The sequence below is a fragment of the Ictalurus furcatus genome, chromosome 19 (assembly GCF_023375685.1).
Source record: "Ictalurus furcatus strain D&B chromosome 19, Billie_1.0, whole genome shotgun sequence".
Taxonomy (NCBI): domain Eukaryota; kingdom Metazoa; phylum Chordata; class Actinopteri; order Siluriformes; family Ictaluridae; genus Ictalurus; species Ictalurus furcatus.
The window spans coordinates 11,794,796-11,822,724 of NC_071273.1; the positions used below are offsets into that span (position 1 = coordinate 11,794,796).

Below are 27,929 nucleotides of genomic sequence, written 5' to 3' on the forward strand. Positions count from 1 at the left end.
GCGGGTAGAGAGTATTCCATTTTAAATGGTGCAGAAGATTTTAAATTCCGTGCAGTCGATCACCTTTGAGTGTTTGGTGCTGTAGGATACTTGAAGCGTTCAGTGTTTGAGGGAAGACACGTCTCCTTTTCGCTGAGTTGCAGGACATCACTCATTGCTGTTTCATAGTACACGGCTGAGTGGAGACGAAACATTTCAGCTGCCTTGGAGAGAGAGCGATTGCGAAAGTAAGGAGGCACAAAAGAGCACCACCTTAGCCTTGTCCCATTGTGTGTGTGTGTGTGTGTGTGTGTGTGTGTGTCTTATTAGTGAAATCCCAAAACTGCTTTGATATCAGGCAGAAAGTGTTTCCCCTAGCAGGCCACTAAATCATGAAGTGAATCGAGCACTAACCCTCTTATCACTGTGGGTCGGGAGGAGAGAGCCGCATCAGAGGAATTCCATTCGATTTTAATACCTTTCCTCCCTTTAGTCTTGTGTTTCTGGAGTAAGGGCCTGCGTGAGAGGATGTAAATCATTTCATCGTGCCTGTCAGGTCCCAAAACCCCTCAAAGAATAACCGACACAAATTCTTTTCTAGATGAATTATTACATTACGGAAGTGCCAGGTATAAGAGCTGAGGAATCCTTTTAACTATAAATTCACCAAGTGTGTATTAAGCCTAGTTGTGTTGGCACACGTTTTAGTCCAACCTGTGTCGGAACGACTTCACTTTAAAAGAACATAAATTAGGTTTCAAAAAGTGGGGCGTGATACAGACTGACAGAAAGAATGGTTTTTGCCGTGGCGGGCATTTAGAACCGTCAGCCATTTCAAGTGTTTAATGATTTCGAGTATAAAAAGTTCCTTCTAATAAGCAGGGTATCAAATACAGGTCATGCTAAAGGTGAGAGCAACCGAACTGGTTTTTTGCGCCGAGTTCCTCTAAGCTCTATTGTCAGTGTGAGGTGGTGTGTTAAAAGGACCAAGTGGGTCATGTCAGTTTTGTGCTAAATCACTCGTCCATAGCTGACCTGCAGCACGCAGCTCATCTGCTCTTGCTCTTAAGAGCAAAGAGAACTAATCAAATGAGAGCGCAAAAAAGGCAGTGAGTGGCACTCGACTCAACAAGTGCACATTAATCTGTAACTTATTTTCACATCTTGTTCATCTCACAGCACACACACGCCTCTCCTGACACCTGCTTCTCACTAGTTTCCACTCCCTCAACTGCAAGCTAGAACAAAGGCGCATGTTCATATAGTGGGAAAGAGAGCCAGCAGCCTGTCAGTGAGCGAAGAGAGGCCTGCAGACAGACACGCCGACACACTCCAGCTCCTGGCAGCTGCTTTCAGTCGTACTCAGTCTCACTAACAGGTGGCGAATTTTTTTTGCAGAATCATGCCGAGGCTGAGATAAGGACATTAATGAGCCCCACAGCCTGATACTGTCAGGACAGAAAGAGAGACTTACAGGGAATAAATTACATCGAGGTGTCAGAGTTAGTGCCGCCGTCATTGCAGGATGAGATGGGCCCAAACCAGATGTTGGCTATGTAGGAAGTCTTCTAGGCATCTGGATGCAGTCCTCTGAGCGAATATCTTATCTAGGATAGGGTTGTTGCTTTTCAAAATGATTACAGTAAGAAATTATGTACACATGTTGTTTCCTAGAGATTAGGCAACAGATCTGCATGGACGTGAAGTATGTGGTCCAAGTGTAGACTTTCCTGATCGATATGAGCCATAGTCTATATGCAGACACTCACCGCCTACTTTAACTTTAGGAACACCTGTACACTTGCACATTTATGCAGGTATCCAATCAGCCAATCATGTGGCAGCAGCACAGCTCATAAAATCATGTAGTTACATGTCAAGAGCTTCAGTTAATGCTCCTATCTAACATTACAATGGGGGAAATGTCATCTTTGGGACTTTAACTGAAGCATGGTTGTTGGTACCAGATGAGCTGGTTTGAGTATTTCAGAAACTGCTGATCTCCTGGGATTCACACACATACAACAGTCTCTAGAGTTTATACAAAATGGTGCGAAAAACAAAAAAACATCCTGTGTGCGCAGGGTCTGCAGTCTGAAACACCTTGTTGATGAGAGAGATCAGAGAATGACCAGACTGGACTGAGCTGACAGGAAGGATATAGTAACTCAAATAGAGTAAGCACTCTTTACAACCGTGATGAGCAGAAAAGCATCTCGGAACACACAAAACAAAATCAAACTTGAGGTGGATGAGCTACAACAGGAGAAGACCACATCAAGTTACACTCCTCTCAGCAAAGACCAGGAATCTGAGGCTGTCATGGGCCCATTTCACCCAAACTGGACAGTTGAAGACTGGAAAAAGACCAGGTGACTTATTTTCTAATCTTCAGCTGTCCAGTTCGGGTGAGCCTGTGCCCATGACTGCCTCAGACTCCTGTTCTTGGTTGACAGGAGTGGAACCCAATGTGGTCTTCGAACCTTGTGGTGGATGGACTACAATAGCAGATGTTTTGTGCATGCTGAGATACTTTTCTGTTCACCATGGTTGTAAAGAGTGATTGTTTGAGTTACTATATCCTTCTTGGCAGCTCGAACCAACCTGGCCATTTTCCTCTGCACTCTCTTATCGGCAAGGTGCTTCTACCCACAGAACTATCACTCACTCAATGTGTTTTGTTTTTCGCACCATTCCGTGTAAGAGAGCTTGCTCAAAAATCCCAGGAGATCTGCAATTCCTGAAATACATACTCAAACCTATACCACACCAAAACTATGCTGCAGTCAAAGGCACCGAGATCACCACCGATCTTTCTCATTTTGATATGAACATTACCTATTCTTAATGTGCATGATTTTATATATATATATATATATATATATATATGTATATATATATATATATATATATATATATACACACAAAAATTTGCAGACACTTGATTGGCTGATTGAATAATTGCATGAATGAGTAGGTGTATAGGTATTCCTAATAAAGTGGCCAGCATAGTAGAACCTTTGTGGTGCACTACTGTATATTTCCAATAGAACACCATTTGAGATTCAGCCACAGAAACAAACGACTCCAGTAAGCGCCTATTGGAAAATGTTTATTACTTATGTACATGTAATATTTTTTAAATTAACGTATACTTTAGTTTAAAAAATATATATATATATATATATATATATATATATATATATATATATATATATATATATATATATTGCTGTAGAAACCTCTTGTCCTATATCATGTGACAAGATTAATGTGGCCAAAACCAAATACCTTATTTTGTTAGACATACATTAGGCATCTACCGTAAAATAGTATATAAGAGCTGATAAATATTATAAAACATTATAACACAATAATATTCAAACAAACATTGCATCAGTTACACTGTACTAAATTTTTAAAGGTTTAACTTTCTTATTTTCGAGTCTAGCTTTGGTTTTAAACAGCTTGCCTGACTGTATTTGAACATTACTCAGCGGCTTTCTTGTCCAAGCAGCACTGATATTTATCAGTGTTAGTCACTTTGTTTATCTCTGATTCACTGAATGCCATTTTTTAACGCTGTCTGATGGAAGCAGATTTTTTTTTTTTTACCCTGCGGAGGTGGCTTTTATTCCAGCATTGACAGATGGAGGCTTTTGTTTGCATATTTCCGGTATTGTTTGGATTTGATTGAGTGCACATACATGCCTTGTTATGTCGATGTTTTTGTTTATCACTTAGAATTATCGCTGCATGCTTTTGTCCTGTAGCACTTAAAATGTTTTGTCTTTTCATGTGAATATGGACGCAAATTCAAATTGCATACTCTAGCATGTCATATTATAGTGTGGCACTTTGGAGAGGCGATTATATTTGGCGGCAGAAGCAAATCAGTGTGATCTGACAGTTTAGAGACTTTTAGAAGATGATTCAGGTGTTAATGAGTCAGGGAGTCAGTGTCTTTGTAGAAGCCTGGGAAATGCATTTCAGCAGTGAATGTCGTCAGGAGGTAGTGCTTACTGGCCTGTCTTTCCTCCTCTCTTCAGTTCTCTCTGCACCATGGTGGCTGTGGGCGCCAGGCCAAAGTCCAGCCAACAAGAGATTATGTGGGTCATTTGTCAGCCATGTTGCCTTGGCTACTGCTTTTTCGTAGAGGCGAGACCCTGGAATGAGTGTCCCGTGCTGTCATCTTGCCTCGAGTTTGGACTTTTCCCTCTTTGAGAGACTTTTTTTGGTGTCTCTTAGCGACACCTGGATGAATTGACCTCTGACCTGGTAATGCAGGAAGTGGAGAGCCGAAACTCGATTATCGCTCTCAGGCGGGCTTCATGTTACTCTGTGCTAAGTGAATTCCAGCCATCAAATTCTCCATTACTGTTGTCACGGTTTGACTTGTTACAGATTTACTAGTGTAAATGAGCCTGGAAGTTGTGCACCTCTCAGTGTGATGCCGTATCAGCTAGATAAGAAATCAGTTGTAGCCAATTGAATACACAATGAACATAATCCTAATTTCCCAGAACATTAGCTCAATGACACAGTAAGCCATGATCTGCTTTTCTATCTTGGGTTAGCATCTGCTGTCTCGTGGAGCAGCTCAGTAAGCACAGTTGTCTAATAGATAGCAGACAATAGGCCAGAGAGAGGTGGAGGAACTGCAGTCTGCCTAGAAGTATTCAAACTCTCAGTGCTTTTAACTAGACCCATTAGACTTTGTCTGCTTTTTTAACAGTGACTCTTTTATTCTCTCTCCCTGCTTAAAAGTGAACTAGACATTAAGTAACGGGCCACTCATGCTCCTGGCTGAAATTGAACATTGGATTGAGTTTGTCTACTATGTTTATTTGTGGAATTGTCTTTTTTAAAATGATTATACATTTTGGGACAAATGATGAGGCTGGATTGAAGTTTGTGTCTGTAGCGATCTAGAGCAAAACTCTGTGTAACTGAACGCTTTTTTGGTTTTGCGCAAAACTGTCTCGTCACACACCATAAGACAGAAAGGAAGGGGCTTGTAGCAGATAACAGACAGAACCAACCTACCTACCAGTGACGACGCAGTGAAGAATTTGCTGCTTCCATCTCCAACTCGAAAATATTTGCAAATTATACACTAAAATGAAAAATACGCATACAGTGCCATTCCTTACACCATGCTCATTTTTAATACAATTTTCTTCAAATGTCTCATTTACAACTGTGTTATATGTAGTAATCTTCTGGATTAATATATAATAAATACGTTTAAATCTGAGTTCATAGCATGCTAGGTCTACTAATGACTAATTGCTTAATGACTTAATGACCTCACTTCAGCAATTAATGGAAGTAAATATGACATCACATGTTGTGGTAGATAGTTAGATCATATTACGTGTTATACAATGTACTTGACACAGCTAAAGTGATAGATGTATAATGCTGTTGTAAAGCACACCCTGAGCTGATGTTTCTGGGCATCTGTCTAGCTTTGCTGCTGGTTCTTTGAATGTTTTTGTGTGGCTGAGGCCCTCCTCAGAAGTGTTTCTGTGAGACAGTCTGGTAATCGTGGCATGCCAGGCCCTGATTATATTGTATTATTTGGATTAGAAGAGGAAGAGGCTTTGCTATGTGATGCCCAGTTGTGTAACAAAAACACTTGCAATCCACATGCATTTATGTTCTTGTCATCCCAGTGAGGTAATTGGTAATTGGGCAGTGGTGGCTTGGTGGTTAAGGCTCTGGGTTACTGATCGGAAGGTCAGGGGTTCAAGCCCCAGCACTGCCAAGCTGCCATTGCTGAGCCTTTGAGCAAGGCCCTTAACCCTCTCTGCTCCAGGGACGTGTATCATGACTGACCCTGCGCTCTGACCCCAGCTTTCTGACATGCTGGGGTATGCAAAGAAAAGAATTTCACTGTGCTGTAATGTATATGTGATCAATAAAGACTCATTATCATTAAATCAAGTAAACATGTCTCCTAACTTGGCCTGAAGCCTATCCATATCTCAGTTCTTTCTCTCTCATTCCCTTGTCTTTGTGTTATCCATAATGGGTCTTCATGTGTGAACAGTTGGACAATAATACCTGCGCACGAGTATGTCTGAACGATCAGAACTTTAACGGAGTATTTCCATATTCATTGCCGATAGTGAATTGGAGATCGTGGACATTTCTTGATGGTGATCAAGAAAAAGAGAGAAAACGAGTAAGAATTGGATGTGTTATAGAAAGTGACATGGTTGAGAGGAAAGAGAGAAAGGATTTGACAAAACAAAGGAATAGAAAAGGAGGGCTGAGAGATGAGAAAGAAGGAGAGGACTGGAAAACCACCCCTATCTTCCATCTGTGCTGCTTTTGGGGCTGGAGGAGGTGTCGATGATGTCAGTGAGGTGTAATCTCATTTTGCCCATTTATTAAGAGCATGGGCCCATCTGGCACAGTCCAGCCCATCTGATGTTACCTCACAGTATAAAGATGGCTTGAAATGTGAGCATGTGTGTGTGTGTGTGTGTGTGTGTGTTGGACATCTACATCTCTAACTTGTTTTGTTAAGCACCAAATGATGTCATATACGTTCAAATCATTATTTCCATTCTTAAGACATGTGTTCTCATTTATTTTTTTAGCATACCGGTTCATACTTTGTGAGGTTGTGTTATATGTTTCTGCAGGTGTCCCTGCATTCCACCAACCTTGCTGAGGTTAATCATTAAGACACTTGAGTGTTTTTTTATTTGAAAAGGCCAAAGATCTCACAAGAGAATGTGTGAGATGCGTCTTAATGCTGTAAATCTTATAGAAATTGGAGTTGTGCTCCATGTTGTCTTCTTCTCGACAGTCTCATCTGGTCTTGTTAGCAAGACAGTGAAGAAAACCCATTTTGTTATAATCTGTTAATGCTGCAAGCACGGTCGACGGTACATTTGTTCCCACTGCCTAAGAGAAACCCTGTTTAATAAGACACGGAGACTGAGCTTGCGTATACAAAGCATTCTCTAAGAAGGCAGAATAGTGTATCTTGTAAATTTCCCCATCAGATATCTATTTAAGTAATGTAAGTTTTGATCTCGATGGACTTGATATTAGTGGCTGTGTCTTTGTTAACAGTCCGGTGTGTGAGTCTGTGTGAGAGAGAGAGAGCGAGAGAGAGACTCAACTTTTGTATTAAACTCACCTGAAGAAAAGGTCGGTTAGTAGCAGGAGGGAGGGAAGGAGGTAGGGAGGGGCGAGTAGATGTGCCTCGGTAAAGCTATTGGCTGGGAGGAGGGGCTCTCAGCCTGTGTTATGATTCAAATGTTTGAATGTGATGTGAAGTACAGGGAGCGGTTGGCCAGTTGTCTTTGCACCTGACTCTCACTCTCATTGGCTCCTGTAAGGTCTTCCCATCTATAACAGTAATTTATCATGGATTCACATAATAGCTTGTTTTGATTCTCTGTGCTTAGGTGGTGTTGACAGAACAAGAGCACATTTGTCACAAATTGAAGAAAACACCTGCAGGGTTTTTGCAAGTTTGGATCGGTTCTTATAATCTTAAACCTAATTAAATGGAAAAGGTTCCTGAACATTCTAGTTAGTGAACATTTTTGAGTTTTGCTGTTTCATGTGCCAAGGAATTGATGTCCTCAGTTTGCCTAGTTTAAAATGTTCATCAGTTCTTCTTTTCTTTTGTTATTTAATCTAAACAAATTATTTAACGAATGTTATAAAAATATCTTTTATTCATTGTATTGCAATGGACATATTTTCTATAGCATGCCTTCAAAATACGTGATACAATTTGTACACAAACAATATACTGTATGTATACACACATACAGGTGACGGAATGACAGGGTGAGCTTCAGCTTAGAATCGTGATCATGATTCTCACTCAGTTGTTTTGCCAGTTTTGTAAGAAACAATAGGAATATTTTCATAATCTATTAGTCGGCCGAGTATTTTTCTCTCTTTCTTTTCGATTAATCGACTGTAATTAGTTGTGGCAATGTTTCAGCTTTTCTACGAAAAGACATACTTGACGACATAAGCAGCAGTTCTGAGATTAGACAGCACGTCTAGCCACATTCATTCATTTCATACAGTTAGTCGCTGTTTGTTTAGTAATTGGGAATTGAAAATTCAGTACATAATATTTAATACTTGTTTGGGACAAATTTGTTCCTTCTCTGTACACACGAGCGTTTGATTCATTTTAAAATGACCTCACACTTCTGCTTTCTGACCTTGTTTCTCCCCGTTTTCCTCTGTAGACCCGTCACGTTTCAAGTGTGCGTATGTGAGTATGCGTGTATGCGGTCATTTGTCACAGCAAATAAAGGACAGAATAGCGGCACTCAATAACTCTCTGAGTTCAAATGCTGCAGAATCTCAGAACTCAGCTCTACTATTCTGCCTTGAAACTTCAGGCTAAAGCAACTACCTGAACGATACCAAACTGTTTAGGAGAAAAGGACTTATTATCAATAACACTCAGTCAGTGCCAAAACCCACATACTCAAGCCTACATATGTAGCCTCGGCTGAGTTTAAGGGGAGTGTGCGATGATTAGTAGTAGCTCCAGTGCAAACGTCAGATACTAAACATATGGCTTTGCTGCAGCATTTCATCTTTTTGACCAGTTGCTATGACAATACAGCAGACACCAGAAAACTACACTTTCCTGCTTTTTCAACTAACGCAGAGGTTGGACCAAACGTGAATAAAAATTCACCTGGCCGTGAAGAGGACGGGATACAGGATGTGAAAGACGCATTTGTTTCTGGTAGTGATTACTAGTGATTAAACAACTGAACTAGATACACAGATGCTTTACATTCACGTTGATTCATTTAGCAGACGCTTTTTATCCAAAGCGACTTACGAATGAAGAAATACAAGCAAAGCGATATATCAAGCGGAGAATACAAGTAGTGCTACCATACAAGATGTTTAATTGAGTTCTCGAAAAAGCAAAGTGCACAGAGTAGGTTTATTTATTTATTTATTTATTTTTAAGGATTATGTGGGGTTGGCATTTTAGGGGTTAGTTAGGTGGGTCCAGTGTGATCACTTAGTGTATGCGCTACCAAAATGTCTGATTGAAGATAACTGTGTGCAAAATGCTACAATGTGCTTTCTTCTTCTTCTTTTTTTTTTTTTAAAGAACAAATAAACATATTTGCATTTCTGTTCAGGATAGGATTGCTGTGGGTCCTATAATTTAATATTTTCCGCCTCTGCTCATGCACATAGGAGAAATATATGTTAATACGTCCTTGCTGTTTGTGGCTGTATAAGAGAGAAGTGCATATCCTAAACAACATGATTAATGCCTGCAAGATGGTATTAACTAGGCTGGATCAGCGTCTCCAAACCTGGCTGGCTAACAGGACAGTGTGTGTGTGTGTGTGTGTGTGTGTGTGTGTGTGTGTGTGTGTGTGTAGAAAAGGTCGTTGTCATTCCTTCTGATAGCTGGGACTACACTGTGGTTTTCAATGCCTGTTAGTCTGGTAGTGTGATAGAGTAAAGCAAATCCAGAGCAATGTGAGGCATATCGTTGACTCCACAGCCTGCGGCAGCATTATCAGCCCTGCACAGACACATGCTAAACATCACAATCTGACACACAGATACAAGCTGACTGACTCACACACCTGTTTATGTGTTGTAAAGAGATATGTCATTATAAAATGTTATTATTTGATAGTTTATTGTACCGGCACATTTGTTTATCATAAGCGAACACTCGTAATTATATTGTTAATACTATGATTATGTTTTATTACTTTATTATGTTTTAGATTTGTCTTATGTATCGGTTTGATGATAATGATTTTATGATTATTATAGGAAGTGGAATAAACCTCAGCGCTGTAGCGACAGGTTTGTCGTGTAGTTTGTTGCGTCCTGTGCTGTTGAAGTCACCTCATAGCTCCATATGTGTCTCGATGTGACATCCTCAGCAATGCCCTGCTGTTCACCCCTGCAGAATTCCCACTGCTGAGCTAAATCCAGCAGCTGAACGGTTAAATATAGACTGAACAAACAGAGACATATGCTCTGGGAAGAACTCAGGCATTTGTGCTTTTGTCACTTGATGTGTAGGATTTAACAAGCATCAATATTGATAAATCATCAAATTTAGGCATTAAGTAAGGAATTCATGCATGTCTATAGCATGTAGTACATTTTTTTTTACCAGTTTATAGTTACATTTACATATTATTGAACATCGGTTGAACGAAAAAAGTTAGTTTTAGCACGTAAGTTGTACCAGATATTAGGGATGGGCAATATCTTATGGTTTGTGATATACCAGTAGAAATTCTCCCCACAACAAGAATTAGTCTTCCAGTGATAATTTCGATAAAGCCTGGTTGATGACGTATTTCTGTGAGCGACGGTGTGCGACCCGTTCGCAGTTGACGTGCAGAGCGAAAACAAGTACAGCAGAAGGTGGACGTGAAGCTGAGGAGGAGTTTATCGCTAAACGAGGAGCTAGCTCTACAATCTGGAACTGGTTTAATTACAGAAAATCAGTTTTACTTTTAGATCAGTGTTTGTGTTTCTGAGGCTCTAAAGATCACAGATATCACTTGTAGCTAAAAACAGTGGTGCACGGTGCAATATTTATATCATCACTGATATCGTTATCACAATAAATACCAGAAAATATCCTGATATAGTTTTAAGTCCATATCGCCCATCCCTACCAGCTATAAACAGTCTTCTCCTCACGTTCTGTTGAAGTTAATAAGACCAAAATGCAGCTTGTTCCTGACAAACCACAAACCACAAACAATGTCCTCTGTCCTGAAGATGGCTACCAGGTGCTGATACTGAAGACTCCTTTCATAAATGATAAATAAACATCCGCTTATAAAAAAAAAGCTTCACCATATCAATGATTGTATGTTTTTCTTTTGTGAAAATAATAACACATTTTAATCTGTTTATTATTAGTTTAAGATTATGTGGAGTGCCCTTTTTATGTAAACCAGATTTGAGAATTCAACAACAAATGTAATGTGTTTATATACTGTATATATATATATACACATATATATATATGTGTGTGTGTGTGTGTGTGTGTTTACATATGTGTATATGTATATATATATATATATATATATATATATATATATATATATATACACACACACACATACATACATGTATATATATATGTGTGTGTGTGTGTGTGTGTGTGTGTATATATATATATATATATATATATATATATATATATATATATATACTGTGCAGTCTTATAGGAAGATACTACTGTGTGCGGTATATGAACTAATTAGAGGTCTTTTTTTGGTCTTTTAAACAGTTACAATAGAACTCACAAGAATAAACTTGAGTAATGTTTTGATTGCAGAAACAGACTTGTTGACAGTTTTCTAAGCTACGTGCCATCAGCTTAATGTTCATAAAGTCGCACTCTTCAGTTTTGAAGAATCACTTGGCCTTTGTAACCTGGGGTTTTAAAATCTTGAGAGTGTGTTTGTGTTGGGATATGGATGGGGGAAACAGCACTGAGGTAGGTGCATGTGTGTGGTATATCAGCTGCCCCGTGTGCAGCAGCATGTGGAATAACAACACTATAGTAGCTGTACACTGAGGCAGGTGTGGAGTGCAGTAATGGTTGAGTGTAACAGATAGGGACTGCTTTACCCATCATCTCCTCAGCTCTCAGGTCTTAACTCTCACAGCTGCTGTTGTCGTTCACGCAGTAAACGAGCGGGAGAACTGTGCAGAATTCGAACATGCTGGACCCCACACAGCTATTGAGTAAGGAGACATGCATAGGTAAAGGAATTTATCGATCAAACTAGTCATGTATTGTTTAGCAAACCAGCTCTGGCTCTCTTCACCCTCACACAGACACGACGCACAAAACAGGAGTTTTTTAACTCTTATTAGCAGCTCTGCCTCACTTCCTCTTCCTCATGCTTTATTGCTGGAAGCGTGATTGATCTCTGAAACCCGACACCACTGTATTTTGAAGGCTTCATAAGCTCCATTGTTTTGCCAGGCGTATTAATTAGCTACACCACCTGGTCCCCAGTAGTTTTCTTGCCATGGCAGAATAGTCCTTAGATCAGTGATTTGAGACCTTTTTTTAAGTGCAGGTAATATCTATAGCATTTCAGCGCTACGGTTTGAATGTCTCACTGGATCACAAACGGACCTCCTGGCACATGGATAAAACAAGATACACCTCTGCAGAGCACTCCAAGTTTGGTGGAACATCAAAACAAAACCCTGTGTTTCCAGGTGAACCTGTGAGCAGAGATGAGTCAAAATAAACAAATGGAGAAATAAGAGTCATTTCTCTCTAGAGGAGGTAGAACCTCAGCTACACAATTTAAATTTGAATTACATACCTTCTGTCCCTAGTTATTAGCCCTTATAAATTTTATTCTCTTGATTGCAGTCTGTCAGAGGCAGGAGTGCTCGATTATGTCCCCCTATGTTTATGTCTACATTCCGACATTATGAGACTGGTGACCTCAGAGTTCATACTTTGTTAATTTCCCTGTGTTCAGGCCTCTGTTATTAAGAAAACTGGCTGTGGTTGCTTGCATTTTTGCATTGTTGTGTGAGACCTTGATGACCTATAATGATTCAAGGGGATTTCCATGTCATAGTCATGTTTTCAAAATATCTAGTAGTAGAAGGGCGAGATAATCGGATCAGAATTTCATCTTGTACACACTTGTACTGTTCAATCCCAGACTGATCTAAAAGGATCTGATCTTAAAGTTTAGGAGTGCCTAAACGTTTTCAGCTTTGTGTAACGTGTTGCTCCGTTCGCCTCTGAATAACCAAATAATCTCTCTTGCAGATGGACTCCACCGAGTGACAGCACTCTGCACGCTCCGTGTGACCATCATCACAGACGACATGCTGACTAACAGCATCACGGTGCGCTTGGAGAACATGTCCCAGGAACGCTTCTTGTCGCCACTGCTGGGCCTGTTCACCGAGGGCGTGGCCGCTGTTCTGTCAACCAGCCGTGACGGTGTCTTCATCTTTAACGTGCAGAATGACAGCGATGTCAGTGGCAGCATTCTCAATGTAACCTTCTCCGCCCTGCTTCCTGGTGGCACCCCCGGCCGCTACTTTCCCTCGGAGGAGCTTCAGGAGCAGATCTACCTGAACCGCACTCTGCTGCGCCACATCTCGAGCCAGAGCGTGCTGCCCTTTGATGACAACATCTGCCTGCGCGAACCCTGTGAGAACTACATGAAGTGCGTATCAGTGCTGAAGTTTGACAGCTCGCCGCCATTCATCGCCTCCGACACCATGTTGTTTCGACCCATCCACCCAATCAATGGGCTGCGGTGTCGCTGCCCGGCCGGTTTCACAGGAGACTACTGCGAGACAGAGATCGACCTGTGCTACTCAGGGCCATGTCGCAACAACGGCCGCTGCAGGAGTCGAGAAGGTGGCTACACCTGCGAGTGTCTGGAGGACTTCACTGGTGAGTTTGGTGTCACGTTGATAGATGCTTGTCTAAAGTTTGGTGACTTTAAACTTGTGCATCTTGGAAGGTTGGTGGCGGGTAATGTTCTAAGTTATTTCGGATTTTGTTCTATAATCAAAGGTGGGGTTTTTTTTAGCTATCACCTTTTTTAAACGTTAAAATTCAACTCTGATAGCTGAAAATGCAACAGCTAAATCCCACAATGCACTTTTCATTTGGGGAGGTAACATGATTCCAGACGTGAGCATGAACAGCCCTGCTCCCAGACAATTTCTTCACTTTAGGCAAGTTTGATTGACTACACAAGACAAGATGTAAAATAAAATGGAAAGTGAAAACCGACCGATGTGAACAAGTTGAGACAAATATCAAGCGAAATGGATATGTCGGTGATGCTTCTCATATTCCACTGTTTTGCTGTGGTTGCTATGGTAAACAATCCTTAAATGTCCAATCAGCAGACCATGTCAGTAAGAATTACAAGCCAAATCTAGTACAGGAGGCGCCGTTTTTTACAGTATAAATTGGGGGGAAAATTACAGTGACGCATCTCAAAAATGACAAAAAATGCATTTCGATCATTATGCGCGTAAACTATAGCGACTACATTGAAACCTATTCCAAGGCCCTGTTCAGACTTGACGTTAACAACCATCTCGGATGATCGGATCACACATGAATAAGAGAGACGGGGATCATTTCATCAGTAGCGAGGTTGCCGAATCTACATAAAGCAAACTGATGTCACTGCAAAACCAGAGCCCAAAGTACCAACCAAAAGGAAAACTCAAACAAGTGTTTATATTTTTAATCCTAATTTCCTAAACAACTTGTCAGGCACTGAGACGGATTGATAAAAGCAAGAGTAAGACACTTTTATGGTTTTCTGCATAGTTAATATGGTTAAAATAGACCAAGCTCAATGGATATGTTAAGAATCATGAAATTCTTCATGCAAATAATGATAATGAGTCTTTATTGATCACATATACATTACAGCACAGTGAAATTCTTTTCTTTGCATACCCCAGCATGTCAGGAGGTTGGGGTTAGGGCGCAGGGTCAGCCATGATGTGGTGCCCCTGGAGCAGAGGGGTTTGAGTGCCTTGCTCAAGGGTCCAACGGTGGCAGCTTGGCAGTGCTGGGGCTTGAACCCCTGACTTTCCGATCAGTAACCTAGAGCCTTAACCACCAAGCCACCACTGCCCCCAATCTCCCTCAAAATCTCCCCCAAAAGCTTCTTGAAAGTTACTTCTTCTACTTATTCTCTAGACACTAGGTGTCTGATAGTGTGCGGCCGCTTCTTTTAGCCCTGAAGTGAAGCCATCCCCTTCATTTCCTTATCAGGGACATTTACCATCGAATCATCTCCTCCTGCTTATTGTAATTGCACCCTGTGCTTTGAAGGTCACAGTTCAGTTCCAGGTAGTCTGTGGTCATTATTGCAACGATGACAGCCTGGACCCTGAATGTCTAGCTCTCGCTCTGGTTCTCACATTCGAGTGAAATGGATCCATGTAATTTCCACACAGAAAGGGATTATCGTGAGGAAAGCAGGGGTCATTACCAGCGCAGCGACGGCCATCCTGTCCCCTTCTCCAGCACATACCTGGCTCTGTCCAGATCTTGTCAGGATAATGGTTGACACACAACCCTGTGAGGTTGAAAGTCCATCTCGGAAGCGGGAAGCACTGGAGCCAATGAGGATAGCTCTGTTAGGAGAGCTGAAGCAAAGTCAGCTTTGATTTTGAGCCAGGGAATCTTAAGGTCATTAGCAGTCTACAGCGGATCTTGGATGTCATTTACCCATGCTGACATGTAGGTTGAATTGTCATTTCACGCAATAAAGATGAGAGAGGAGAGGCTTATTCATTCATCCACATGCTATGCATCACCGCTCAGAATTTCTAGGCTAGAATATATCATGAGCATTCCGATAGGAAAATGCTTGATAGACAGCATTTTTGGTGCAAATGACATTTTGGTCAAATTAGAGGGTATCAGATGCATCTTTCTTGGTAAATGGTCTGCACTTATATAGTGCTTTTTTAACCTTAGCGGTTCCAAAGCGCTTTACACTGGTTCTCATTCACCCATACACACACCAACGATTGCAGAGCTGCCATGCAAGGCGCTAACTTGCCATCAGGAGCAACTTGGGGTTCAGTTTATTGCCCAAGGACACTTCGGCATGTGGAGTCACGTGGGCCGGGAATCGAACCTCCAACCCTACGATTAGTGGACAACCCGCTCTACCACCTGAGCCTTGTTCCAGGCAATCCCATAATTCTGTTCACCAAACCAATAAAAGTTTTTAAAAAACATGGAACAAACTTTCTCTCCAGTTAATGAGTGAATTGTTGTATGGTAACTCCAGTCCTTTGTGTTCATATGTATGTTTCATAAATTACCATGGCAAAAAGGCATTCGCTATTAAAAAAAAGAAAGAAAGAAAGAAAGAAAGAAAAAGAGCTTAGCCTGACCTCAAGCTTATGAGGCTAACTGCTATCTTGCTTGGCACTAAGGCTAACCTGCTAGTAATTCACCTATGTTATGCTGTAATTTACTAAACAGTAGTCTAGTTGCAGCTAGATTGTGGTCCATATGTAGCAGTGGAATTGCATTATGAGCGAGAAAATTTGAACAGTGCGTCTTAGGTAAGTGTCACCTTATAGAGGCGTCCTCAGAAATGCTGATAAACTAGTAAGTGGCCATGTTCAAGCTAGCTAAAAGGTATGATGACACTGATGGGTGTCCCGAATAAAATGTCCGCTAAGGTTGTCTTTTGGTTAAAATGTGTCTCCTGATGCAGCAGCCTAAAAAACTGAACACAGCACCTGATGGTGTTGTGTAATCATCTCTGAGAATCACCAAGTCTATGAGTGTTTTTTTTTTCCTTCTCGCTGACATTAGCAGTTCCGCGCTGCCAGTCTGTGTGTAACTAACTGCGTCTGCTCTCACCCAGGTGAGCACTGTGAGGTCAATGCCCGCTCGGGCCGCTGCATCCCAGGCGTATGTAAGAACGGAGGGAAGTGTGTGGACCTGCTGGTGGGCGGCTTCGTCTGCCAGTGTCCATCCGGCGAGTACGAGAAGCCCTACTGTGAGATGACCACGCGCAGTTTCCCAGGACAGTCCTTTATCACCTTCCGGGGCCTGAGGCAGAGGTTCCACTTCACCGTCTCTTTCATGTAAGTGCTTCAAAAAGTTTTGCCCCTCCTTAAGGTAACTATGCAGTCCTGCCCATGTTTTCAAACTGTTTGCATGCTGACATGCCTGCTTCTTGCCTTTCATACTGTGAAATTATAATTTATGGACGCGCGAGGTTGCACAAAACAAACAGCAGCTATTGTCTGTATCTCGAACATGTAGAGACTTATATGCTTTGTCCTCACTCAAACAGTCATGCACTAAGCTGTGTATTGCAAATTGTATTTTGGTGATAAGAATAGACCGTTGTGATTTATTAACCAGACTTGAGGGGCTATTAGTGAGTATAATAAGATCAGATTGGTGGACAGTACTATTTTGAATTGTAGCCTCATTGCATGTGCATGTAGAGGAGATCTCAACGTGCAAAACTGTGCTTGGAGATTATTATATATTCCCAGTCATCTAAACTGGTATTATATATTCCCAGTCATTTAAACTGGTATCATATATTCCCAGTTATCTAAACTGGTATTATATATTATATATTTAATGCAGTGTTATTTGAGCTAACATGGCTACTACACTGAAACAGTGTGTGAAAATAAGACAGCTTTTAAACACATCATTTATTTCCAGTGACAGACGTAGCCATTTGTGAACATATCGCCTGACAAGTCATATTATTATGAATGCATCTGAGTCTGAGACGTAAATAAGCTCCCGGCCATCCTCCTTTTGGAAGTTTTCAGCATACTGAGGTCTGAGCTGCTGGAGTGTCAGTCGTCTCTTCTCTCTTTGGTGATCAATTCAACCACATGCAGATCCATGTGCCTCGCACATCCGGGGTTGGGGGTTCGAATCCCGCCTCCGCCCTGTGTGCACGGTGTTTGCGCGTTCTCCCCATGCTTCGGGGGTTTCCTCCTGGTACTCCGGTTTCCTCCCCCATTAAAAAAGACATGTGTTGTAGGCTGATTGGCAATTCCAAAATGTCTATAGTGTGTAAATGTGTGTTCGTGAGATAGACTCCAGGCTCCCTCATGACCCTGTGTAAGATAAGCATAGATACAGAAAATCTGACATGGCTATTAAAGCAGCACAACATAATGGAATTCATTTGTCTGTTTAGTTTACTGTTCCTCAAGTCAGAGGTAACATGTTGAGCGTAATAGACGTCGAGGTAGGGTCATTAGTGAAATATGTGGGCTCTCATGCACTGTATAATAACAGGATGGGGTCCGTGTTGAGAGAGCATTATCAGTGTTTTGCTTGGTTGGCTGGGTCTTCCTGCAGTGCACCTCTTTTCCCAGCTGCTCCCTGACTCGTCTGCCCTCTCCACACCCATGGCAAAGAAGCCACTTCCTGTCTCAAGATCACTGCTCTTACACTCACTCCATTTCTCCGACTTGCTTCTCCTCTCCTTTGTTGCTCTTTATCACTCTGACTTAAACGTGATTTACAGTTCCTCTTTCATTGTTTTTTTTTTGGTCTTCTGAAGGATAAATCGTCCCATATGAGATTCTTTGTTGTCTGGTAGCAAATGTTGATATTTTCCTCACATATTAATGGGAGGCTAGATGAGAAACACAGAGGCTGATGTTATCATATCGTTTAGTTTCTTCCTGTATTTCGATTTTCCAGGTTTGCTACACGAGAGAGAAACGCCCTGCTTCTTTACAACGGCCGCTTTAACGAGAAGCACGACTTCATCGCTGTGGAGATTATCGAGGAGCAGATCCAGCTCACTTTCTCAGCAGGTGGCTTTCTTATAGGACAATGAGTAGGACTGTTTCAGCTTCCACATTACATCACTGACCTACCTGCTGCCACATGAGTGTACTGTGTGGTTACTATCTAAACGATCAGGGTTCTGTTAGCGGGGTAACGCGCCGTCGAGGTGTGCCTGTAACAGTGTCTCTCTGGGTCTCTGTTAATGAGAGAAGGGGTTGAGAAGTAAAGCCTGGTGTACGCTCCGGAAAGATTAGATCATATTTTGCATTCTATAAAATGACCAGTAGAAATAACATGACGAGTAGAAAATGGCATGTTGCTAAATATTTCATTATATTCTGTGGGAACAGAAGTTCTGGACTTTTTCTTCATTCCGAAGACACTCCAGAAAGCGCTCTCATCTGTTGTCTCCTACCGATATCAAAATGAAACCTGAGATTTAATGCAAAACAATAAAACAATAGACAGTCAGTACGTTTACAGGGACAACAATAATCCGATATTAACCCGATTAAGACACACGATTAAGACATTAAGATACTCTGATTAAGAAACTAGCATGTAAACAGCGATTATTGATGACCTTAATCCGATTAAAGTCATACTCGAAGTAAACACAAATCGAATTAAGACATGTGCAGTATTCCTGTTTATTCGCATTATGGAAGTATATTACAGACATGTACACACCTTAATCACACGATTAACACGATTAACATCGTGTGAGAGTTTTCACCGCGTTTTGCGACAGGACACGTACACACACGGCAGTGCTCAACCGTTTGACGGCAAACAAGAGAGCACGGCTGCGTCCCAAACCACATACTTACCTACTATATAGTAGGAGAAATACGTGTATCTCAGCTACTGTATAGTAGGTAAGTATGCGGTTTCAGACGCAGCCCACGGCTTCAATAATTAACTGCACTTGAGGCTTTTGTAAAATTAAAGATGAAACACCCAAAACTGTATACGGTACCATAACGAAGACAAACTGTATGTCGATACGTGAAATTCTGGAGGGAACGTCGGACGGCGTGGCGTGGTGACATAATGACGTGTGACGTTAATCAATCTATGACACATAAAACAGGAACATGAAAGGAATATTCTAAAAGCGACTCATATAAACACCTTAAACACAATATTGTCTTATCCAGAATAAGGTCAATAATTAGATTACTGCTGTCCATGTAAACGTAGTCAATGTTTAAAAGAACTTGCCAGAGAAGTTGCAGTTTCGGGGGTTTTAGGAAGGTTATTTATTCCGTAATACAGGTTTAAACTGCAGACATGTTCTGGTCACGTGACCTACTAATGACGAAGTACAACTTGTGCGGTCATGTGCACTACAACAAGCGCTTATAGTGAAAGTCAAAACAATCAGATTGCATTAAAATGAGGTGAATGTACAGTAGGTGCACAACCATGCGTGCATCGTGAAGACACTCCCATCGCTGTTATTTATACAGGGATCATTTATGCCACGTGAACCGATCGTATTTACCACAGACGTCCTCCGCCAACATTACTTAATAGACATGTCCGGTAATCTAATCCCGTCAGAATGGATACACATATTTACACACAGGCACATGCACCGAAATGCACTTATTAACGTTCCCTGTTTCCGTCTCACACACAAACACACACATACTCACCAAAAATAAACCAACAGCTCTAAGCTTATAGTTACAGTTTAAACTCCTGTAGACGTGCAGGGAGTATGCATCTTGCAATCATGCGTCTTCCTCCAGACAAAGGAGTCCGATACTGTGCACCTTTAAATTTTTGTTGTACAGAAGAATTCATCTTCAAGTTACAGTTCGCTTATGTAGTTTTACGACCATGCCCAAAGCCGAAATTTCATGTGAGAAGAGACAAGGCACCTACTAGCAACTTTGAGTGTGTTTTTACCATACGATTACTTTACTCCAAATGAATTAAGCCAAAAACAAAAAGTGTGTTTTGAGGACCTTGTTGAGAAAGCTCGCAAACTAGGCCACAATGCCGGGTTACTGTTTACTGACTCTTTGTGAATGCCTGCCAAAGAGCTCCTGCCTTTAGTAAATATGCCAGTAAATCCAGTGTAAATCTCTGTTGGTGGTGTTCCATAGCCAAGTGAATGAAGTCTATTGATAGGAAAGAAATCCCTGCCACTTGCAGGCATGATGGATAGCATCTCGGTTTGTGTTCTTGCCACTACACGACTCCAGACTTCATCTTATCCCCAAGCAGACAGAAAGAAAGAAAGACATTTCCAAGTCATGACAGAACATATTGTGAACAGTGTTGTTTATTTAGAAAAGATTTACAGTTATAGTTAACCACCTTGTTTGTACATAGTGTACACTAATTATGTTTTTGTGTGATTCAGCTTAATATGTTGTGTGTGTGTGTGTGTGTGTGTGTGTGTTTTTTTTAGTCAATCTCTTTCTGCCTCTCTCATTCAGTTCTCTCGTTCATCTATATTTCCTCAGGAGAGTCTAAAACGACTGTGGCACCCTCTGTACCAGGTGGAGTTAGTGATGGCCAGTGGCACTCTGTTCAACTCCACTACTACAACAAGGTAAGAAGCTGCCCTCTATCCTGTTCCTGCTCATGTTTAGCTCGTCATCATTTGTTTGTGTTTCCGTACATTTATACACAGTAGACTATTTTTCCTACCTGTGCTTTTCTTATCATACACCAGTAGGTCATGAGGAGGCACAAGGCGGTTGTACGTGTTAACTTCCAATGGTACAGCTTGTGACGTAATCCATTGCTAGAAATTTGTCTGTTCAAAATACACTTATACACACACACACACACACACACACACAGCTGTTTGTCACAGCAGTTCATGGTTGTTGTTTTTTTCCCCAGCATGTCCTCAAAATGAAAATACTACACTACAGTAACTTGCATAAGTATTCACCCCCTTTGAACTTATCCACATTTTCTCGTGTTACAACCATAGAACTGAAATGAACTTAATTGAGGTATTACAGTTTGTCATGAATCTACATAAAACAGTCTGTAATATTGAAGTAGGTGGAAAAGTCAATATAGTTTGGGATTTTTTTTATGTCAAAGTTGATTGCATAAGTATTCACTCCCTTTGGTGTGAAACCCGTAAATTAGTTCTGGGTTCTGAGTTTCCATCATTAGTTGAATGTGCAAATACAATAACATGTGATCTCAATATAAATACATGTGTTCCTGGAATGCTCCAGAACATTACGTTAGAGAACATACCTAAACAAACATCATCATGGATGATGAAGCTATCAAAACAAGGTCAAGACAACGTTCTGGAAAATGTATAAATCAGACTTTGGTTATATATAATCAAGAAAAATATCTTAAACTTTACAGATCCTGCAAAGCACCATTAAATCTGTTGGGTTTTTTTTAAATGGAAAGAACATGGCACAACCATGACTCTGCATAGAGGAGGCCATACACCAAAAGTTAGTGACTGGATAAGGAGGGCATTAGTTAGAGAAAAAGCAAGGATGGAGGACAGCGGAGAGGGCCACTGTGTGTTTTGTCTGGCGAGTAATAATCAAACGTAAGTATAAAGCCTCCTAAGCGTAAGCATTAGGAGCAAAAAGGACATGCAGCTTTCCTGTTAGTTCAAAGCACTGTGCTGTTAGTTGGCCAGCATGTGAACTGCGGACTAATTCAACTCAAAAGAGTATTATTAGTATTAGTATTTGTGTGAGTCTTATTATCAATACTTTTACTTTACCCATTATTCAGTATAGGATTGTCACCATATTAAAGTTGGCTTTAGTGAAGATTTGGAAAGCAGTGTTTTGGTTTTGTAGGGGTTAATCTGATATTGAATGGCTTTAAGTGCTTGTGTAAAATCAAGTTCAGTTGCATTTAGGTCTGTACTTTATGATGATGGACAAATTTGTGTCCAGAAAGCAAGGTCAGGTAAGAATGCCTGTTCTTCACAACAACTTATCTGAGGAATGGAGGAGGCTGTTTAAAAAAAAAAAAAAAATGTGTTTCTGACTTGCATGTTACTCTGCTTCTGCTTTGTATATCATCAAAAGGTTCATACATAAGTATTAAAATTCAGTTCAGTTTAACAAATTTGCTTTTTACTCTTTCGCCATCCATCTATAGTTGCTAAAAATTCAAATTAGAACTCAAAACACCAGCGAGCAAACAGGAGACTAGGTTACTTGTGCAGAGGTTGAGAAAAGTCTTTTACAAAAGCCACAGGTGTCCTTTACTCCCCTTTGAGTCCCATTTCGTTTGAGCCTAGGCATATCAAACACTGAACTCGTCGTTGTTTCACAGGCCTGAAATGGCATTCATAAAGCACAAGCCCTGGTTGTGAATTTTGTCCTTTTTATTCTCATGCATAAAAAGGTACAGAATGCATAATAGAGCGCAGAGTGCACAACTTAAATAAGGTTGTTTATAAATGCAGGGTCAGGTTTATGTTTCTCGCAGTGAGTGTTCTGCTCTCAGAGAACGACAACATAAATTAGGGGGTAATTCTAAGAGATGGAGACAATGAGGCACTCTCGTGTTCCAGTCCCTGGAAAAGGTGCATGTTCTCATCCTGCTATGCAGCTGAAGTACACTTTCCTGTACTGAATTTAATTGGCAGGGGTATAGGTTGGACCAGTTTAACAGCCATAGTGTGTTTATTAGTTCCTAATCTGTTGGAGCATTGAAAAGGTCCTGATAGGGTCAACATAATGGATTGTTTATTTTAAGATGCCTATTATCCATGCCTGTGTGAAAGCTCGCACCGTGAAACAGCACTATCATGGAGAGTACACAATCCAGAGGTCGGCGTGAGGTTGTGGCCTTCCTTCGTGTCTGGGAAGATCTTACCATGGAAACCACTGAGCTTGATATTCATGCTGCATGTCTGGGCAGAAGTGCTGGTCATGTGCTTTGTTCATTTTTTTTTTTTTAATTTGTAATGATTAAAAACAGTTTATATCAGGGTGCGAGTCAGGTTATGAGGAACATTTCAGACGGGGTGTAACTGCTTTCTAGCGTGCACAGTTACAGTCACATCTAACTAGCATGATAGATTACAAATATATAGCTAGTATATGTTTAAAAAATTAAACAATGTAGCTACCTTATTTGAAAGGAGTCCTCGGAAATATATGGTATGTCTCAACCTGCTCCGTAGTTCAGTAGTCAGGGCACTGATCAGGGAGTTGGCCATTTTAAGGGCTGTCTCAATTGCAAAATCCTTCCAGTGCACCACAAAACCCAGGGAGCACCCCTGAAGTCTTTCAGCTCGAACCCTCCCCCCCCCCCCCCCCAAAAAAAAAAAAAAAACGGGGGACAAACTTCAGCCAACTTACGGCTACAAATGTAAGTAGCTTGTTATCATTGTCGTAGCTCTCAAATGAATACTCGCGGTAGCGAGCAACGTTAACTTTATTTGACTTTCTATATACAGTTTGTTTGAGTCTAACAACTTTTAAGTGTTCAGTGATGTATTTTTTTAATCCACTAGCTTGCCTATGATCCTGCTTGACATATTATGACATAAGCTAACAAATTTATATGACATATAAAACTTACATTTTTGTCATTTTTGGTGATGTTTTACAACGCGAGTACGTAATCACGTTGCCAAAAATTCAGTTATCAGTGTCCCAATGTGTAGTGAGCCAGGGTTCTTACCAGTGCCCGAACTCATGTACACCATATACTGATTCACTACCTACTGAACTAGGGAGCTGGTTGAGACATACCCATAGTTAAACTAACAACTTCTAAAGATCGTACAGCCCACCAGGACGTCTCCTCAAACATATGTTCATTGTGTCATAGCAGTCAAGACTCCACCCAGTTTATATGTGACTGCTTAATATGTTGCTGAGAGAGGTCAGAAGAGACTGGCTCGAGCTGTCAGGAAGGCTACTGTAGCGTAAATAACCACGCTTTACGTCCACTGTGAGAAAAAAAATGTATCTCAGAACGCACAACGTGACAAACTTGGACAGTTGAAGTTTGGGAAAACATCTCCTGATCTTTTTCCAGTTTCCAACTGAACAGTTTATGAGTCTGTGCCAGTGATAACCCCAGATTCCTGCTCTTGGCTGACAGGAGTGGCCCATCATCCTCAAAGTCTGAGGTGTTGTGCGTTCTGAGATGCTTGTCTGCTCACCACGGTTATAAAGAGTTTGTTATTGGTATTACCATAGCCTTCCTGTCAGCGCTGGCCATTCTACTCTGACCTCTCTAATCAACAAGGTATTTACACACACACACACACACACACAGCTGCCATAGTTTATGAAAGGTAATTTATAGAACTGAATTGTTGAGACACACTTAAACACACACACACACAGTGTAAAGCTGTCACACACAGGGCAGGTGAGACAGCAGCAGAAAGCCACGCCTGAACATTAAGGGCCATTCAGACATTCTTTTGAAATCAGTTAAACACTCTGTCATTCAGGGCCAGAGAGGGTTGTCTGGATGCCTGTGGATTTCTCACCGTACCTTTAATAGCCTAGGAAGGATCCACTAAGCTCATGTTGGAGGAGAGCAGTCCTTCTTTATTGCATTACCTCAGATTTATGGGGTCAAAGGGTGGACATATAGCAGTGCCCCTCAGGGAGGTAACACTGTCTCTGTCCTGTCCTGACCCTAAGAGGTCAGAGTTTATGCAGTAACAGGCACACTCGCCATTTAGGGTCACTATGTTTGCTGAATTGAAGATATAGTGATGAAAATGTGCAGGATATGCAGTTCTGGGACTTCTTCTTGCTTCATTTGAATCAGGGGGATTCTTTACGGTTTTCAATACAGGACAGAGAAGTAGTCTTGGATGGAGTGACAAGTAAGGCCTCAAAAATACTAATATTATTTTGAAAGAAAGAAAAAAAAAACACTGATTAGGGAGACTAATATGCTAATATATTTAATATAGACTCTTATTAAATGTCACTTAGTGCAGGTATTTAGCACTTATCACTCCTCAGTTTTAGTCATGTTTATTAGTAGGAAATATTACGTTCTTGGCTTTTCCACTCGGGTAACAAGCACATGACATTCCAAGAGCTAATTTTATATGTATTCATTTGCCTAGTTTAATATTTGATTACAACAGTAGTGACCATTCAGCGCAGGGATCATCCAGATTCTCAGACAGCTCTGTTGCCCTGTTCTCACTTTGGCATGTGTGAGTCAGAGCTGATTCTGACAGTGCAGCAAGATGCCACTTTATTAGTTATTTGGATGTAGGGGTGGATGATATGACAAAGTGATGTTGCAGTAACTTTAAACTAACAAGTTATTTCCTGTTATCACTTATGTTCTAACAGCTATCAACAGTTGTTCCTTCACCAGCTTCTATATTTTTTTTCTTTCTTAAATGGTCTGCACTTACATAGCGCTTTTTTAAACTTAGCGGTTCTACAAAGCGCTTTACACTGGTTCCAATTCACACACACACTCGCACACCAATGGTAGCAGAGCTGCCATGCACGGTGCTAACTTGCCATCGGGAGAAACTTGGGGTTCAGTGTCTTGCCCAAGGACGTGTGGAGTCACATGGGCCAGGAATCGAACCACCAACCCTACGATTAGTGGACAACCCGCTCTACCACCTGAACCACAGCCGCCCCAAAAAAAATAAATAAAAGAATCAGCTTACCATTTTGCCTTACTGATGCCCGAGACTCCTTCCATAAATATCTCCATAAAGAAAGCTTTACCATGTCATGAATTATTCATTTTTTCTTCGTTAAAAAACAACACTTTCAACAAAATGTTCATTATTAGGCTTAGGTTATGTGCAACAACATACCATACAAGTCCTGTCAATGAGCTGTTACTACTGTAAAGATAACGTATTAGAGCAAGGGCATTAAAATAAATCTGTGATTTGAATTACAGCTGCCAGTATTGTCAAACCCATGCGGCTATTTCAGATTTGAGAATTCAACAGCGCTGTGCTGTAAATAATTTTTACCAGTTTTTCCATCTTTTATTTTAAAAAAAAAGGTTTTGTAATATGCTGCTTTTCCATAATATTACACTACGCTGTAGTTGCCCCTGTATTTCACTGTTCCCACTTTAACTGCAGCAATCATAATTAATATAGTAAACAATACATTCAAAAGAGATGGTGAGCGCAGATAATAAGGGAACATGATGGATGCAGAGAACTAACTTGTTAGGACAAGCACTTTAACTCTACACCTAAAAATAAACATAATTAAAGTCAACTGTTTTGCTGTTATTCATTCTCTTTTTTTAATTTGACCCTCAGTTTATTGTTGTGGAAAGTTGCCCTTAAACATTGCTTTATGTGTGTGTTTCTAGATCAAGGGTAGGGCAGCATTCGCTGTACACCTACACCCTCCACCTTAATAGAGCTGTAGTGATATACTGCATATTGTAAAAAAAAATGTCTTCAAATATTGTGGTATAATGTTCAATATACACATATGTATACATATTATATATACATATGTTCATATGTATATATTTATATGCTTGTTTGCCTGTTTAGAGGTATAACAACCTAGTAACAATCAAACTACCAACTTTGTGTAAATAAAAAAAAAAATTATTATTTTATTTGATAGCATGCTTCTGTAATTCAACATCACAGCCGGTGGTACTAAATACATTCAGCGCTCTTCATGTTAGTTTTTGTAGTGAGATAAACAATGGTCGCAGTCTCTGGTGAGTTTCTCCCAAACGTCAGAGGGAGGTGTGTGGGTGTGTTCTCTTTCTCAGGAGAAATTACACCAACACACCCAGAGCTATAACACAAATGAATGCAAAACAGCAGACGTAAAAACAATCACTAAAAGCAGGCAGGACGAGCTTATTGGATATGTCATTTTCCACAGTATATAACTGTATGGAACTTTTTTATGTTATTCATTTATATACACCTTGAACCATTTCGTTTAAAACAGTAGGTGAAACAACTGCATTGTTAATTGAGTATACAGACAGTGGAAGTGCTTTTCATGTGAGCTGTTACTGCATAATTGAGTATTTGCACTATATTCAGTGCAGGATAATAACCATGTTGCAAAATATGTCAGTGGTTACCTAATTTGGTGTCCCATTAGGCATATCTTTTTTCATAGTTATACACTTAGAAGGGGTGGGAATCTGTAGGCAGCTCACACTTCAATCAGATTTTCATTCAGGGTGATTATAAGATTTGTGTTCTATAGATTATAATATTATAGCTTCTAGCCTGGCCGCTTCCTGCTTGTATTATTATATTTTCATCCATCATAAAAAATCACAGGGCTTAATGGGCTGTCAGAGCACGTCGCACTAATATTAACGTGTTCAGAATTGTTGTGCGGAAAAACACACACGTACCAATTATGCACAGGCTAACGCATGTTCCCCATAGTCATTCCACCTTATGTACTTTAGAGGTTAAGGGTCAAGCATAGTCGCTCCACAGGCAGACATTTAATGAAGGCGGACGATCTTAAAAGCCTTAAACGCCAGAGTTATCGACACTGATGTTGCTGACCCTTTGTGTCACCTCACAGTTGGCTCTGGTTTTATGTCTCTACACATACACACAGAGCTAGGAGAGGGGAGAGAGGCCTGTACCATGGACTCTAATTGAGCCTTTCTCTCTCAT

General features: G+C 40.7%; 1 protein-coding gene across 4 annotated transcripts in view; it reads left to right on the plus strand.

Annotated features, from left to right (window-relative positions):
* The window catches only part of celsr1a (cadherin EGF LAG seven-pass G-type receptor 1a), a 96,951-nt gene that overhangs the window by 20,327 nt on the left and 48,695 nt on the right, over positions 1-27,929 (plus strand). For all 4 annotated transcript variants that reach the window (XM_053649859.1, XM_053649858.1, XM_053649860.1 and 1 more), the window contains exons 2-5: positions 12,800-13,438; positions 16,407-16,629; positions 18,230-18,345; positions 20,800-20,888. In XM_053649859.1, the coding sequence (XP_053505834.1) occupies positions 12,800-13,438; positions 16,407-16,629; positions 18,230-18,345; positions 20,800-20,888 (1,067 nt within the window). The remainder of the gene's footprint in view (positions 1-12,799; positions 13,439-16,406; positions 16,630-18,229; positions 18,346-20,799; positions 20,889-27,929) is intronic.